Source organism: Microchirus variegatus (assembly GCF_963457635.1).
Source record: "Microchirus variegatus genome assembly, chromosome: 19".
NCBI lineage: Eukaryota > Metazoa > Chordata > Actinopteri > Pleuronectiformes > Soleidae > Microchirus > Microchirus variegatus.
The window spans coordinates 14,182,329-14,196,725 of NC_139820.1; the positions used below are offsets into that span (position 1 = coordinate 14,182,329).

General features: G+C 43.4%; 1 protein-coding gene across 1 annotated transcript in view; it reads right to left on the reverse strand.

The window, feature by feature from the left end:
* Positions 1-4,509: 4,509 nt before the first annotated feature.
* slc2a9l2 (solute carrier family 2 member 9, like 2) overlaps positions 4,510-14,397 on the reverse strand; it is a gene marked incomplete at both ends in the record, with an annotated part of 185,283 nt that continues 175,395 nt past the window's right edge. The window contains one exon of the mRNA XM_083906063.1: positions 4,510-4,749. Within this exon, the coding sequence (XP_083762189.1) occupies positions 4,510-4,749 (240 nt within the window). The remainder of the gene's footprint in view (positions 4,750-14,397) is intronic.

Genomic DNA, 14,397 nt, shown 5'->3' on the forward strand with positions numbered 1-14,397 from the left:
CCACAGGCGGCTGCAAACCTTGATTCGTATAGGCTAAAGCTATCGCCTCCACCACCCAGTGGGACAGGCGCTGCTTTGTGACAGTTTTTCCCTTATGAGGAGTAGCCCAGGAGATGAACAGCTGATCGCTCCTCCTGAAAGCCTTTGTCCCATCCATGTAAGTGCGCACAGCACGAACTGGACACAACACATGTGACCGCCCAACTGGTGAAGCAGGAAAGGCCACATTTGGAAGATTTGTTCACCGAATCGTTCAGTGCTTAGCAGGAGCCCAGTGCCCTGCTACGTGACTCACGTCCTCCCTGTGTGCAGTATGTTCGCGGGTCAGTGAGTGAGTGACAGCGTGAACGAGATTCATGTCCTCAGCCACAGTTCTCTGTGTCAGTTCGTCCAGGAACGAGATTCACGTCCTCAGCCACAGTTCTCCAGTTCTCTGTGTGTCAGTACGTTCGCGAACGAGATTCACGTCCTCAGCCACAGTTCTCCAGTTCTCTGTGTGTCAGTTCATTTGCGAACGAGATTCATGTCCTCAGCCACAGTTGTGTGTGTCAGTACGTTCACAAACGAGATTCACATCCTCAGCCACAGTTCTCCAGTTCTATGTGTGTCAGTACGTTAGCGGGTCAGTGGGTGAGTGACAAAAATCTTAAAACGCGTCATTTGAGGCGTTGGTAGCGTCCGCTTGGTTTCAGTGTTGAAACTACAACTCTAGTTCTACATTTAGAACTCACCCATAGGGGGACGAGACTTCCCAGAATGGACGAGTCTTCATTCCCAGAATGTAAACACAGTGTCCGCCATCTTTGCTAAAAGTTACCACCAGCTCTGGCTCTTTAATTTGGCCTTGTAAACTGAGAAGATAATGACAGAATGTAGTTTTCAAACTGATATGGCTGCGAGGGAAAATGCCTGCTTTTTGGCGCTGCCCGTGTCCCGAAGCGGGCTCTGGCTAGCAGCTCTGGCCGAGTGTAGCCAGAGCCAGGCCGCAGCGGAGCGGAGCGCAGTTCGGCCTGGCACTGGCCGCATCAGGGGCAACTCGGCCGGGCGGGCAACGGGGGTAGCGGGCGCCGGCCCGGTGGATGAAGGAAACGGGATAAACGGCCGCCTCCATATAAAGTGAGTATTTTGTTTTAAATTTATTTTTACCACCACATTTATCCATGTTTATATGTAACGCCAGCTGAGCTAACGTTAGCATATTTACAGTTCATTTACATCTATGCTAATGTAAGAACAGATACTTTGATTCACCTAACAGCTTACTGTCACTTCGTGAAGTAGACCCACAGACTGGGGAAAGACGATCATCTTGTTTTACCTGCCTGTGTTGTTCAGAAGAACATACGCAGCTCCTGAAAACAGTACTGTGTCTGTGAAGACTGTTGATAATAAGTCAGAATTTTCTTTTTATGACTATTAATATTAAAAATGTAAATTCATATATGTTGTGGTTTATTTTCTAGCCCTTGGTGTTCCTCCATTACAGTATTATTATGAAAAGTTATTTAATTTGGAGAAAAGGGTTGATAAACACTTTATTAGAGCTACTTTGTTTACTGATGACAACTGCATCATTTATATTGTGTAAATCTAACTTGTCTAGTATAGTAATATAACAAAATCAGTAACTATTCAGCCTCCTTCCACAAGTATTTAATTTACCCAAGTGTACAAATGCATGCAGGGTGTGAAGGTGAAAAAACAACAACTTTATTATCAATCAATCAATCAATCAATCTTTATTTATATAGCTCACAGTTTACAAAACATAGTTTGTCTCACGGGACTTCACAGGGTTGGTAACATCCTCTGTCCTTAGACCTTCGTATTCATTCATAAAGGAAAACGTTTTACCATCATATTCAAGACTACAAATTAAAATAAACAAGTGGCCAAATCCAAAAGCATGTCTAACACAATATGCAAACAAAAAATAAATAATGAAACATGTAGAGTGGTGTCAGAATCTGATGTGGGACAGCTGGAGGAGTCACAGTGGTGAAGAGGAGCAGAGCTGGATGCTGTGAAGAGTTTCTCCAAGACTTGATTAAACCATGCTTCAACTGTAAAGGACAAGGAATATAATTACACATAAAATATGAACGAAGATTTTACTTTCTTTCAGAAAAACAAACCTTTCAGGAAAATATACCAACTGGGTGAGCTGTGAACATTATAATGTTGTCTATATAGGCGTCTTGAACAAACATGAATAACAATAAAACATTTGAATAACACTGACATTATTGTCCAGCGAAAGCAAGGTGACTTTACTTTGCTAACAGATTATGTGTATATAACGTGTGTGTAATTGTCTATCAAACTTTACTTTTACAACGTTGTCGCTTCACTGCCGACAATTATATCACATCGTATACTATGAGCAGAAATAGAGTGGAGTATTATCGTCAGTCTTACCTCTCAGTGACGTCTTCCTGCTCGAAATGGAGACTGTGAACCCTCAGGTTTGTCGTTGGTGTCTTCTCAAAAACTCCAAAGAAGCTTAGCATAGCTTAGCGTAGCCGACTTGAAGCTTTCACCGCTCTGAATCTCTGACAGGCAAATAATGGGAACTTACTGCTTGTCCTTCCGTTGTTTTTACTGCATGTCCCGGTATAATTTAGCACCAAAGAAACTAACCCTGTGTAACTTTCAGGTCCGTAATGCATTTGCCAACTAATTCCCCTCTGGGATTTGTGTCTTCAGACAAGTCACGCTGTCTGCTCATTGACGTGCTGCTACTCGGCGGAAGCAGACGCGGGAATGTGAACTCTCGCAGGAAGCGAGCGCCGTGCATTCTGGGAGTTGTTGTCATTCATGTACATGATCGTTAAATACATTTTATGCCTTTCTCAGCCAAAGAGGCACTTGCTTCAAATATTATTTCTAATTTCTACTACATAGATGACCTTGTAGCTAGGGTTAGATGACCTAGAATAATGCGAAAGCTGCGTCCAGTCTGTCAACTCCAAAAAAGAAGAACACATTTATGTCACGATTATTTATTACGATCCGCTTGTCAGTCAAGTTATTAGGTTGTCAGTTAGTTATAAGATGATACTCATACAAATACCACAACCACCGACGTATTCAGCTGACAGTTAGCACACACCACGGCTTAATGAAAAGTAAACGATAGCAAACGATTGCTTGTTCGCACCGGCTGGCTATTGACAAAAGATCGTAAAATAAAAATAAATGTTATGCAATAATGACGTAAGAAATCCATAATATGGGCCTAAACTAAGATAATACAATGGCTTTCATAATTTTTATATCTCTATTAACAAAGAAAATACTTTGTTATGTGAAAACATACAAAGCATTCTGGGTAGCCCTTGCTCACAAGGGTGGACTTGGAAAATCTCAATATTGAGGGCGAAACAGCCCTTAAACTTGCCCCTCAACTTAATTTTTCTGAGAATCAGGACAGCATTTGCACTAGCGGGAGCGCGCATTTTTGAGATTGAGGGTTAAGTAAGGAATTGGGGTTCACCCTTTCCCAGTGTTACAGCAGCAAGGGGATAAACTCTTAGAATTAAGGGTTCCAAATTGTCGTTCTACAAGGGCTGAGGTTCTACCTGGAACCATTTCCCGAAGAAGGGTTTTTCAAGGGTTCTTGGTAACATTAATGGTTCCAGTCAGAACCATTTTGATCCAGAGAACCTTTTAAAATCCCTTTAACTGAATAAAGGGTTTTTGGAACCCATTTGGAATATGGAACCAAAAAGGGTTCTTCTATGAGGACAAGTCGAAGAACCTTATATGGTTCTACTGAGCACTTTTATTTCTAAGAGTGTAGGAAAAAATGTCAGACTTTGATGGAGGTGTCATTCATCCTGTTGTAAGTTGAAGTGCTATTGCCATCTTAGACATAATTTATTATATAAAATAATGTCCTACACTCAAGTCTCGTTGCCCACAGCCTGTGATAGTTGATGTGACGGAGGTCTACTGCATTGATGATTGACACATCGTTGTGGAGCATTTAGCTACTTTCAGCTCACTGCGGCTTTATGACTTGCTTTTTACTGTTTTGGTAAGACAGCGAACACCAAAGAAACAGTTAATACGCAGGATATTGGACTTAATGCCAAATTCTGATATATCGGGAGTGCTTGGGCCGTTATCAGTCGGCATATTATATACATCCTGCAACCAACAGCAAAGTTAATTTAGTTTTAAAACTAATATAGACTGATTCTGATATAATGCCGATAATATGTTGCACACCCACTTAATACACGTGATATGTATATTTTATGCAAGTCCATTGCTTTTGTAAGAAATACATACAATAGAGTTGGTTTATTTTATTTGAATAATGGTTGTAAACTGAAATATGTAATATTCGCCCCAAAAATATTCCAATCATGTAAAATGTACAACATATCAAAATGAACTAAATCTGCCAAAAAGGATATACTATCATTTCACTAATCACCATGGCTAAATAAATATATAAAAAGAAAAATCTCTGCATCTCCACAGTAAGTGCAACGTGTTCAGTTACAAGTAACTCTCCATCTTCACATTCTGGTCCTTGTCTTTGGCATCAGTCGTAATGCACAGAGTCAGCTCCATTTCATGGCCGGGGGAGGGTGGAGGGATTTTGTTGATCTTAGCAAAGCTCTTGCTGATGTCCATAAATGTTTTATTTTTGGTTTCAGGGAGGATGATGAAGAGGTAGATAGATCCTGTGATGCAGACCACCACAAAAACAAGGAAGGCAAAGGACCCCAGCTTATCCTGCACAAAGTGAAACCACAGAGAGAGGGAGTTAGACCGACCGTTTTCATGAAAACAGCAAATATTCTCAAAAAGTTGCCTGTGGTAAGTTTCAGTATAATCATGAAGGGAGAAAATCATTAATATTTAACACAAGCATCTTGAAAATGTTAAGATTCTTGTTTTTTCTCAATAAAATGTTATTCTGTCATTTGTGTAGTCATACAGTGGTATGCAAAAGTTTGGGCTCCCCCGTAAATGTTCATGATTTTCCTTTATAAATCATTGGTTGTTTGAAAAGTTAAATATTTCAGTTAAATAAATCATATAGGAGACAAACACAGTGATAATTGAGACGTGAAATAAAGTTTATATGATTTACAGAAAGTGTGCAAAAATTATTTTAACAAAATTAGGCATGTGCATAAGTTTAGGCGCCACAAAAGAAAACATTTGTGCATCCTCCTTTTGCAGAAATAACAGCCTCTAAACACTTCCTACAACTTCTAATTAGAGTCTGGATTCTTGAGGAAGGTATTTTGGACCATTCTTCTTTACAAAACATCTCCAGTTCAGTTTGCCCCGGCACCACTTCAACTTTGTTACTGATTCCTGGACATTGTTCTCCAGAATCTGCTGATATTGCAGACGTTCTGTAAATCATATAAACTTCACTTCTCAAATATCACTGTGTTTGTCTCCTATATGATATATTTAACTGAAATTTCTTATCCAAACAACCAATGTTTTATAAAGGAAAATCATGAACATTTACAGGGGTGCCCAAACTTGTGCATACCACTGTATTTCCATCATCTGTTTTTGTTGTTTCATGAAAACAAATACTTTACAAATACAAATACTATATACTTAGGAGAGAAATATCAAATACACATATTTCTAATATCAAATCAGACACTAATGAAATTCATTGAAGTGGTCTAGTGTGGATGGATCAGTCTGTTACTGAATGAGCTGATGATGTCCTAACTCTCAACTCAAATCATTAGCATCACAGCCAATACTTCCCACACAAAGCCGTGTCATTCACACATGATTCAAGCACATCAGCACATGTTTGTGCTAGAGCTAGTCCCTGTATGTGACTGAACACTAGTGGCACACATTACGTAGATGAAAACTCACCCATAAGAATATAGAGCGGTGACCACATAACATCCAACAATATTCATGATTTCAAAATTCATAATGCCAAATTAAGCAGCAAAAAGAACAGTCATTAAGTTAGATACAATCAAGCATTTTCTATAAATCTGACAAAATCAAAAATCTCATTCTTAAACAACCAAAGCAACATAACTCAATCAAATAGCCAAAGTGAGGTTCTTACTTTTTCAAACAAAACCATTCTCTGTTCAGTATAGGCAAGCAATGGAGCAGAAAATTAAATTCATCGTCAACAACATTCAAATCACATAAAACACATAAACGCTGTTCTTATCGAATCCCATTTAAACCTGCCTGATTACAATTATTACCGCAAATGGCAGTTATTTTGGTCAGTAATTGTGTGTCTACTCCAGAGAGACATTATCTTTTATCTGAAATGCATTTGACAACCAGTCCCATTTTAGACTGAGAAGCAATTTTATGAACATAAGTGAGTTTGTTCAGGGAAATATTTCACCAAATAGATGAAGGATTATCTTGTCTAGCCAGTTTTACCAACACTAGAGGTTAGTGACATAATTATAAATACACTGATGACCCAGAGGGAGATTTACAGATGTGTGTGTGTGTGTGTGTGGGTGGGGACCTAAAACTGTTTACACAGTCAAATTATGGGGACTTGTTTTTTGTCCCCACAGGGAAGACAAGTCCCCATAATTTGACTGTGTAAACAGTCAAATGTAAATGACAATATTTTAAGGTGACAAAATGTTTTCAGCTTAGTTTGAGGGTAGGGTTGGGGTAAGGTTAGAGTCAGGGTTAGGATTAGGCCAGTAGCAATTATGGTTAAGGTTAGAGCAAGTGAAAATGAATGCAATGTCCCCTGAAGTCCTGGAAACATTGTGTGTGTGTGTGTGTGTGTGTGTGTGTGTGTGTGTGTGTGTGTGTGTGTGTGTGTGTGTGTGTGTGTGTGTGTGTGTGTGTGTGTGTGTGTGTGTGTGTGTGTGTGTGAGAGAGAGAGAGGGAGAGATTTTGCACCTAGACAGAGGAACTTGAATAGCTTATGGCAATGTGTCACAATGTGGTAATCCTACACATTGTAGCACCATGTACCTGATATTGGAAATGCACTATGCACAAATCCATGACCTCAATGAAGAACCTGTGATTTCAGTGGTTACATCACCACTGCTGTTGGCCTTTGATATGGTTTTCCTAAGCTGGCCATAATTCCATAGGAGCACTAAAAATCTAAAAAGGTTGTTCAAATGACATGGCCCAGTTTCTCTGACACTCCTGTAACGTAACACCCATCTGCAAAGCCAGCAAGTTCCTCAAAATAACATACAATTTTCTCTCAGTTATCACTGGAGATTAAACATGGAACAGAGACATTTTGGATCCAGTCATTAATCTAATCTGTGCAATCTCTGGATTGAAGAGGACAGTTCCTTCTTTGACACAGGGATATTAAGCCTTTGATCTGCTGCTGTGGCTCAGGTGGGTTCAGTTTGGTGCACACTGACAAAATATCAAGCATGCACACAGAAGGTGGTAGATGTACAGACATTGTGAGTGCAGTGTAAACAGCGACTTCACCAGGTCACAGATACCTTTCATTGTGCCTCTGTCTGTATTTGCGTGCAACAGCTAAAAGCTGACACATACAAAAGAGAAACTCATGTTACTGACTTAACAAAAACACAACTCATGTTATAACATAACAACTTGACATGGTATTTGCCGCACACAATGATGTTTTTAGGAATGTTTACATTTCGTCTGGTTCTGGCCTTTTAATCATCCCAAGAGTAAAAACTAAAACTCACTGGGAGACAGGCTGTTCTGGGGTCCGTTTCACAAAGCAGGTTCAACAAACTCTGAGTCTAACCCTGAACTCTGAGTTGATCTACTCTGAGATAGGAAACTCTGAGTTTTCGGTTTCAGAACAGCAGATTTGAGTTAGTTTGTTCAACTCGGAGTAGTTTCACCTCGAGTTAAGCGCGTGTGCCACAAGTATAAAAAGACAGCATGAATAGAGCCCCGTTTAGACGAGTCACCATGACAACGGGGAAGCGGAGGGTGACGTTCTTCATTACACTGGAGTTGAAAATATTAATGCGTGAGTTTGAGCATGTTTTAGAAGGAAGTGTAACAGCAGCAAAAGAGAGGGAGACGGCGTCGTAGAACACTGCTGCTGATGATGAAGTTTAAATGTCGTCCTTTGCACAATCACAATAATATTACAGGGGGAAACTGCTTGAGTTGTAGATTATTAATTTATTTATTTAGGTGTTATCCCGTGGGGTTGAAGCGCAGTTGGCAGCAGTTTAAGATGAAACATAAAAACATTGTTCAAACTTTTTTTTTAGCCCATTTTTTAGCCCATTTTGATCATGTTTTACATAAAGTAAATATGAAGTGGCTGTTTGACTGTACAGTTGTTTTATCACCAACATTATGCTGTTTTCACACATAAATGACTTCTCATTCTTTATATCACGTTCAAGTGCTCTGCATCTATGACTTTGTTTAAAAGAGTAAGTAAAGTAAACATTTTTTTTTTAAACGACAGAGCAACATACAATTTCTGCTGTGATGTGAGAGCGTGACTCCGGTTGTTAATGTTGAAATGTAAGGACGGATAAGGTTGTGTATGTAAATGATGAACTGTGACGTGAAACAGTTCCGCTCAAAAAGAAAAGTGTCTGGAAATGTAAGAACATCTTTGAGGCCTGATAATCATCTCCTGACGAATATTTAATTATCTGTGCAGTAATGCTGCACCTTCATCCACGGGATCACTGTCAAAAGGACATGGTAGTGAAAATAGTCTCCACCTAATATAACTTCTAATGTAGACGCAGAACAGACGGCAGAACTATACTACGCCAAAACTCTGCTGACTAAATGAATGAGGAAATCAAATACCGTGTGTGTCTGAAAGAGGGTGGAGACAGAGAGAAACTCAAGGTTTGCGGAGAAAAACCTGGTCCCGACCAGGTTAGTTTCAAAGAGCATGTTACCATGGTAACTGACCGAGAGGTTAAGTTACCTCTCTCCGTGAAACAGACTAGAGTTACTCCTCTTTCTCTGGTTTGACATACCTCCCTTTGTGAAACTCAGAGTTTCCCTCATTTCAGGGTTAACAGACTCAGAGTTTTCACTAAACCTGCTTTGTGAAACGGACCCCTGGTTACCCCAAGACCCACCTTTTAAGTCTGGCTTTCAATTAAATGTATTTTTATTGATCATTCTATTTATTATCTGTTTATTCCAACTTTCATTCTAGGTTTATTCCATCGTTCATGCTGGGTTGTGTCTGCCTTTAAAGTTAGTTTTTTGTTTGTTTGTTTTTTTACTGTGTTCATCGTATCTTCCTCTATCTACTTATAGTGGCCCTGAGGTGCAAATCACAAAACACAACACAAATCACAAACCCAAATCAAAAAACACAAACACAAATCAAAAACACAAACCTAAATCAAAACACACGAAAACATTAACTCAAAACGGAAATGCAAATCACACAACGCAAACATAAAACCAGAAAACACGAAAACATTAACTCAAAATGGAAACGCAAACCACACAACGCAAACACAAAAGCAGAAAACACGAACAAATTAACTCAAAACGGAAACCGAAACACAAAGCAGAAAACACGAAAACATTAACTCATAACAGAAACGCAAATCACACAAAGCAAACACAAAAGCAGAAAACACGAAAACATTAACTTAAAACGGAAACACGAATCACACAACGCAAACACAAAAGCACAAAGCACAGAAACATTAATTAATTTCAGCTCACTTAGTAAAGCTGCCTTCCCATGTAGAAGCAAACACCACAAATACCACAGCAGACAGCACAGAAACATTATCTCACAACCACTAGCGGAACAAATCGGGGGCCTGATTCACAAAGCAGGTTTAGTGAAAACTCTGAGTCTGTTAACCCTGAAATGAGGGAAACTCTGGGTTTTTCGGTTTCAAAAAGCCAGTTCAGCTTAACTCTGAGTCAGTTACCCTGGCACATACGCCGTGAACCTAACCTGCTCGCTGGCAGGTTTTCTTCAACTAACCTTGAGTTTCTCTCTGTCTCCGCCCTCTTTCAGACACACACGGTATTTGATTTCCTCATTCATTCATTCAGCAGTCGAGTTTTGGCATCTACATTAGAAGTTATATTAGGTGGACACTATTTTCACTACCATGTCCTTTTGACAGTGATCCTGTGGATGAAGGTGCAGCATTACTGCGCAGAGAATTAAATATTCCTCGGGAGATGATCATCAGACCTTGCATAGATTTCCAGACACTTTTTGAGCGGTACCGTTTCACGTCACAGTTCATCATTTACATTCACAACCTAATCCGTCCTTACATTTCCAACATTACCAACCACAGTCATGCTCTCACATCACAGCAGAAACTGTGTGTTACGCTGCAGTTTTTTTTAAAAATTTTTATAGAACATCAGAGATGCAGAGCACCTGAACATGATATAAAGAATGAGAAGTCATTTATGTGTGTGAAAACATCATTATGTTGGGGATAAAACAACTGTACAGTCAAACAGCCACTTAATATTTACTTATAAACACAATGTAAAACATGATCCAAATGAGGTAATCCCATGAGATTATACCGAGGTTTTACCTGTTTGAACAATGTTTTTATGTTTCATCTTAAACTGCTGCCAACTTCGCTTCTCCCCCGCGGGATTACACCTAAATGAAATAAATTAATAGTCTACCACTCAAGCAGTTTTCCCCTGTAATATTATTAGTGATTGTGCAAAGGACGACATTTAAACGACGACGCCTCCCTCTCTTTTGCTGCTGTGTTACCCTTCCTTCTAAAAAGTTTCTCAAACTCACGCATGAATATTTTCAACTCCAGTGGGTGAAGAACGTCGCCCTCCGCTTCCCTGTTGTCATGGTGACTCGTCGAAACGGGGCTCCATTCATGCTGTCTTTTTATACTTGTGGTGCACACGCTTAACTCGAGGTGAAACTACTCCGAGTTGAACAAACTAACTAAAATCAGCTGTTCTGAAACCGAAAACTCAGAGTTTCCTTCTCAGAGTAGATCAACAGAGTTCAGGGTTAGACTGAGAGTTTGTCAAACCTGCCGGGGGCGGGGCAAATGACCGGGCCCTTTAAACCGAAATAATAAAGCGCATGATAACATAACAGCACACAGACTGAACTGATATAGATACGGTTCATATGTATAAAACACATAAACAGCGGGAGAAATGGTGGGCCTGAGTCTATGTATTTAATAAAATGGAAATGTACTTTTAATCTCATAAATCTGCGATTCTATTTCATCCTTACTGACCGCCAGAGGCGGTGCTTAAAGCACTGGATATCTCCACCTCGCGCATGCGCATTTCGAGTACCTAATATCAACATAGTCACTTGTGACCCTCCCCGTGACACCGGGAAGGCTATAACTTCCGGTGTCATCGGAGGCTCAGTTCCTTTAATCTTCTCGCTGCGCATGTACCGTCTTGCACTTTGTGCTGAGAGAAAAAAAAAGGAAAACTTCGTTTACAGCTGGCCGCGTGCAGCTTCGCGACGACAGTCGGAGCCGCGGGGAACCCGTCCTCCAGAGGCTGTGGCCAGCTGATCATCTGAAACCTGACGACAGAAGAGAGTAGCAGGTTTGTGTCGGTGTTTGTTGGTGAAGGCAGCGTGTTCGCGCCCTCTCCCAGCGTTCGCTGTCCTCATTGCTCTCAATGTTTGGGTTATCGAGTTGGTGTGTTAGCCGTTAGCTTGCTCGGTTCTAAAACACCGCTCTGTGTATCTTACTGGGACGGTAGTGTTCTCGCTCCCGCCTCCAGTAACGCTATCATTTATTGTTTCTATTGGCAGCAGCGCTCACGCTCGGCCTGATTGATATGCTTTATCGCCGTAGTTATTGGTGACGGCGGTGTATTCGCTCGCCCGCTCCCAGCGCTCATAGCATTTTGATTTTGCGTTAGCGGTTTAATACTACCGCTTCAATTATTTAATTGGTCTTTACCTTACCGGTGATAGTAGTGTTTTCGCTCCCGCTCCCGGTAACGCTATAATTTGTTATTTCTGCTGGCGGCAGGGTTTGCGCTCCGCCTGTTTCTATACTTTGTCACCTCCGATTGCTGGTGAGGGCAGTGTGTTCGCTCCCGCTCCCAGCGCTTGTAGCGTTATTGATTTTGCAGAAGATTAGCGGTTTAAGACTACCGCTTTGATTATTTATTTGTTCTGTACCTTACCGGTGATAGTAGTGTTTTCGCTCCCGCTCCCGGTAACGCTATAATCTGTCATTTCTGTTGCGGCAGCGTGTGCGCTCCGCCTGTTTACTGTACTTGTCACCTCCGATTGCTGGTGAAGGCAGTGTGTTCGCTCCCGCTCCCAGTACTCGTTGCAGATATTGATTTGCGTTAGCGGTGCTAGGCTACCGCGTTATTTATTTATTTGACCATACCGGTGACGGTAGTGTTTTCGTTCCCGCTCCCGGTAACGCTATAACCTGGTTATATTCTGTTGGCGACAGCGTTTGCGTGTCTCCTCCGATTGCCTCTTGCCGTTGTTTAAAAAAACAACGCAGGCTTCCTTATATCTGTTCATTGTTGCTAGGCAGTGTGTTCGCTCCCATTCCCAGCAACGCTGCTTCGGCTGCCTTCTTGATGGCCCATCCTTGTGTCGCCTGTGCGGCTCCTCTTGTTCCCGAGGACGGTCACGACCACTGCCCTCCTTGCCTCGGTCTCGAGCATTTGAGGGAGGGCCTCACTGAAAGCGCCTGCATGAACTGTGGCCTCCTGCCCTGGGGGCTCAAGGTGGCTAGGGTGGCGGAGATGGAGCGGGCGATGACTGACCACCCTTCCACCTTAACCGGTCTCCCCCCACATCAACCCGACCATTCTCGGCGTCGGCGTGAGGGAGCTGCGGTGGTAGGTGCCCCCCCAAGAAAAAGGGGAGGGGCGGGCTGCCAGCCTGGCCCTCCCTCGGAGAATGCGCCTATGATTGATGATGCCTTATCACTGGCCGCTTCATCCGGTCTCTTCCATGAGGCTGTTACAGAGGACGATGCCTCCCGCACATTGGGGGAGGCCTCTTGCTCTTCTGTTCAGAGCTCTCTGCAGGGGACAGCAGACACTTCCATGGGGGCCATCATGCGTATGGCTCTTGCTCGCCTACAGCTTGACGTTCCGCAGACTGACTCGGCGCAGGCTAGCGCCTTCTTCAGGCGCAACCCTGCCCCGACCACTTTCACTGTTCCTCCTTCAGGGGAATACCTGAAGGAGCTTCATGCCTGTTGGAGGGACACGAGGGCACTTTCTCATTTAACCTCAGATGCCCGAACCTTAGCCGCCATGCAGGATGCAGCACAGGTTGGGCTGGGGCGTATGCCGTCCGTTGAGCCAGCCATTGCCTCCCTTATTTTGGCTCCTGATGAGGCCTTGAGGCCGGATGCCAGATGTCCCCGACCACAGTGCAGGGTCACAGACGACCTTCTTTCGAAGGCCTATGATGCGGCAGCACGTATGGGTCGTATTGGGAACTCCCTCTCCCATCTACTGCTGAGCCTGTCAACCTCTCTGCAACAGGCTCAAGTGGATCCTTCACTGCAGAGTCTAAGCGATGCCTCTTTACAGGCATTCGCTTTCATGTCGAGAGTTAGGACGGACAATGTCCACTCTTGTCCAGACTCGCCGCCAGGTTTGGCTTGCTCAGTCGCCCCTGTCTGAATCATGTAGGAAGGTTCTTCGTGCTGTGCCAGTGGAACCAGGGGATCTTTTTGGCCCAGCTGCCTTGGAAGCACTGGAGAGGGCGGCCCAGGCCACGCAGACCAGGCAGCGGCTTTCTGGCCTTCGCAGAAGAGTCTCCACTCCTAGCAGGTCTAGGGGCCCCGCTGCTGTTCCCCGGCAGCACTCTCAGCCACCTGCTGGTGGCCTACGGAGGTCTCAGCGGCCTGCTCAGCGGCCTGCTCAGCAACCTGCTGACGGGTTTCGGGCCCCTGAGCGCCTGCCGTCTTGGCAGCCTCGTGCGCCGCAGCCTATCCGCCGTCCCCCCAGAGCCTCCGGAGGCCGGGGGGGCAGGCGCTAGGGGTGCGGGGCCGGCCGTCGGATGTTTTTCCCATCAGTACTTCAGACCCGTGGGTGGTTTCCACCTTGACCCGGGGGTACGAATTGCAGTTCCGACGCCGGCCCCTAGCCTTCGGCCGGGTCAATATGACTGTCGTCAGCGACCCGGCGAAGGCCTTAGCTCTAAGTCAGGAGTTGTCTGCCCTACTGGCCAAGGGCGCAATCGAACCAGTGGACCCTCTGCTACGTCCCGGGAGGCTCTACTCAAGGTACTTTCTTGTGGCGAAGAAAGATGGCGGATTCCGTCCCATTCTCGACCTGAGGGGACTCAACAGGTTCCTGAAGGTTCTGCCTTTTCATATGCTGACTGTGTCAGACACGCTTCGTGTGGTTGCCAGGGGAGAGTGGTTCACCACTGTCGACCTGAGGGACGCATACTTCCATGTCCCAATTGCATTG